The 2,500-nt window shown below is 45.8% G+C and overlaps 1 protein-coding gene across 1 annotated transcript in view; it reads right to left on the bottom strand.

Moving 5' to 3' along the window:
- Positions 1-2,500, bottom strand: part of LOC145402200 (uncharacterized) — a 92,829-nt gene that overhangs the window by 61,755 nt on the left and 28,574 nt on the right. The window contains exons 2-3 of the mRNA XM_080274319.1: positions 1,451-1,718; positions 959-1,267 (exon numbers count right to left, since the gene is read on the bottom strand). Of these exons, the coding sequence (XP_080130445.1) occupies positions 959-1,267; positions 1,451-1,718 (577 nt within the window). The remainder of the gene's footprint in view (positions 1-958; positions 1,268-1,450; positions 1,719-2,500) is intronic.

Raw genomic sequence — 2,500 nt, 5'->3', positions numbered from 1 at the left:
TTCTCTTGTTCTTCCTTTTTATACAGAATTATTAAAATCAATAAAATCACCATTCGATAATAAAGTGTAATATGCAAAATAAAAAAAATAAGTAAATAAATCGCTACGGAAGAGGTGTTACGTGATCTAACCTAACGATAGTACTGTTCCCTGTACACCTACCTGTCCGTGAAACCTTACGTACATGACTATTTACATACATACACAGGCTACATAAGTATACACAAAACCTTCAAACCAAGACCCATTCAAATCTATCTATATTCTTTTTGGAAATCATTATATTTTTACTAAGACTACAAAAATTATAAGAAAAAAAATGACACCAAAATACACACAAATTTTCAAATATTTTAACAGTTTTTCATATATATACAAGGTGAACAAATTAATTTATACAGGTAACCTTATTGTATTATCTATTTTGCTCTTTTTTGCGACAGACGGATTTATTTAGCGTTGAGGAAATACCCCCTCGGACAGATGGGGTTAAGAAATACGAAATTACAGTGAAATAAGTAATAGGGAGGGACGCGACAAGGATAGGCAGGGTCTCATAAAGGTAAGGGAAGGGAGGGAAAGGTAAGGGAAGGGAAGGGCATGAAAGGGTCAAGTACGACAAGGTAGGGCAGGACAAGGTAAGGCAGGATAAGGTAAGGCAGGACAAGGTAGGGCAGGACAAGGTAAGGCAGGATAAGGTAAGGCAGGACAAGGTAGGGCAGGCAATGCAGGGCAGGGCAAGGTAGAACAGGATAAGGTACGGCAGGACAAGGTAAGGGCAGGACAAAGTTAGTACGAGGCAGGGTAGCAGAGAAAACCATTGGGTATTGTACAGCACAGGAGGGCAGGGAAGGACATGGCAGGGCAGGGAAGGGAAGGGAAGGGAAGGGAAGGGAAGGGCAAGAGAGGGAAGGGCAAGTGAATTAAGACCAGGTTATGGTTAGGGCAACGAACTTACATCCGTCTCCTCAAAAGCTACTCCCTTGGGCAACAGACTAAGGGCAGGGCTGGACACCTCTTCTAAGGGCTCCAGTAAGGTCTTGGGGGTCAGGAGTAAGGGCTGGGGGGTGAGGGCTGCATCCTGGGGCCTCCTACCACCACTACCACCACCTCTGCCACCACAACTGACACCAGACTTCTTCCTGTGCCCACCAACAATGCCTTTTCTGTACCCCAATCTGCCAACACTAGCGCCCTTAATGCCAACACCACCTTGTCTGTCGCTGCTTCCAACACTATCACCTTCACCATCGCCTCTGCTGCCGTCCTTACCACCATTACCATCACCACTACCATCCTTACAACCATACTTTCCCCTACCACCTTTACTAAATTGACTACCCTTTCCCTTCCCCTTGCTACCACACCTACCACCACCACCACCACCACCACTGTCATCATCAGCACTACCAATACTCCCAACCACCCTATCCCCAGTACTACTACTAACATTGCCACCCTTCTTGCCACACCCACCACAGCACCCTACCAACACGCTCACCACCCCCTTCCTCTCCACCCTCTCAGACCGACCGATGATCACCCCCAGGCCGACCACGTACACGGCCAGGACCACGCCCACGTACCAGAGGGCGTGGAGTCTGGCGTGGGCGTGGAGCTGGAGCATCTGCTGTTGGACGAGGAGCTGGTGTGGCGTGGCTGTGGTGTTTCCTTGGCATTCACACCACAGCTGGTTGTAGGTGATGAGTGGGGTGTGGCTGTGGAGACAGGTGGTGGGGTTAGTTACAGGTGGTACGGTAGATATATATATAAATCGATCGACAGATAGATAATAGACAGACAGACAGATGGACAGATAGATAGACAGACAGACAGATGGACAGATAGATAGATTTTCCGTGGTGCAAGTAGTGCTGCTGTGGGAGAGAGAGAGAGAGAGAGAAAGGTGCAGTTAGTCACTGGTGGTAGATAGACTGACTGACAGACAGGTAGATAGATAGGTAAAGACTGACAGAGACAAACAGATCAATGGACAGAAAGACAGATAGACAGACAGACAGACAGACAGACAGATACAGAGAGGGAGGAAGTTAATATGGAAAAGGTACAAGAAGACTAACAAGAATATTACTAAAACTCAGAGAGATAGATATACAGACAGATAGATAAATAGATAAAAAGATAGATAGATAGATGGATAGACAGAGAGGAGGATAAAGGCAGGATGGAAGGAACTGAAGAAGACTGTGTAGAATATTAACAAAAACTTAACTCATTCTTCATTGTTAGGTAGATAACTTTTTGACCTGACCTCTTTTTTATGAGAGAGAGAGAGAGAGAGAGAGAATGTGTGTGTGTGTGTGTGTGTGTGTGTGTGTGTGTGTGTGTGTGTGTGTGTGTGTGTGTGTGTGTGTGTGTGTGTGTTAGAATTATTAATGGATCCGTCACGTGACACTGAGGTCCAAGGTGAAGCCAATCAGAGAAAGAGAGAGAGAGAGAGAGAGAGAGAGAGAGAGAGAGAGAGAGAGAGAGAGAGAAT

The sequence above is a fragment of the Coenobita brevimanus genome, chromosome 57 (genome assembly GCF_032717465.1).
Source record: "Coenobita brevimanus isolate Jiangsu-jjx chromosome 57, ASM3271746v2, whole genome shotgun sequence".
Lineage (NCBI taxonomy): Eukaryota > Metazoa > Arthropoda > Malacostraca > Decapoda > Coenobitidae > Coenobita > Coenobita brevimanus.
The sequence above is the reverse complement of the archived record's forward strand: the minus strand, read 5'-3'. Positions and strand labels throughout refer to the sequence as shown.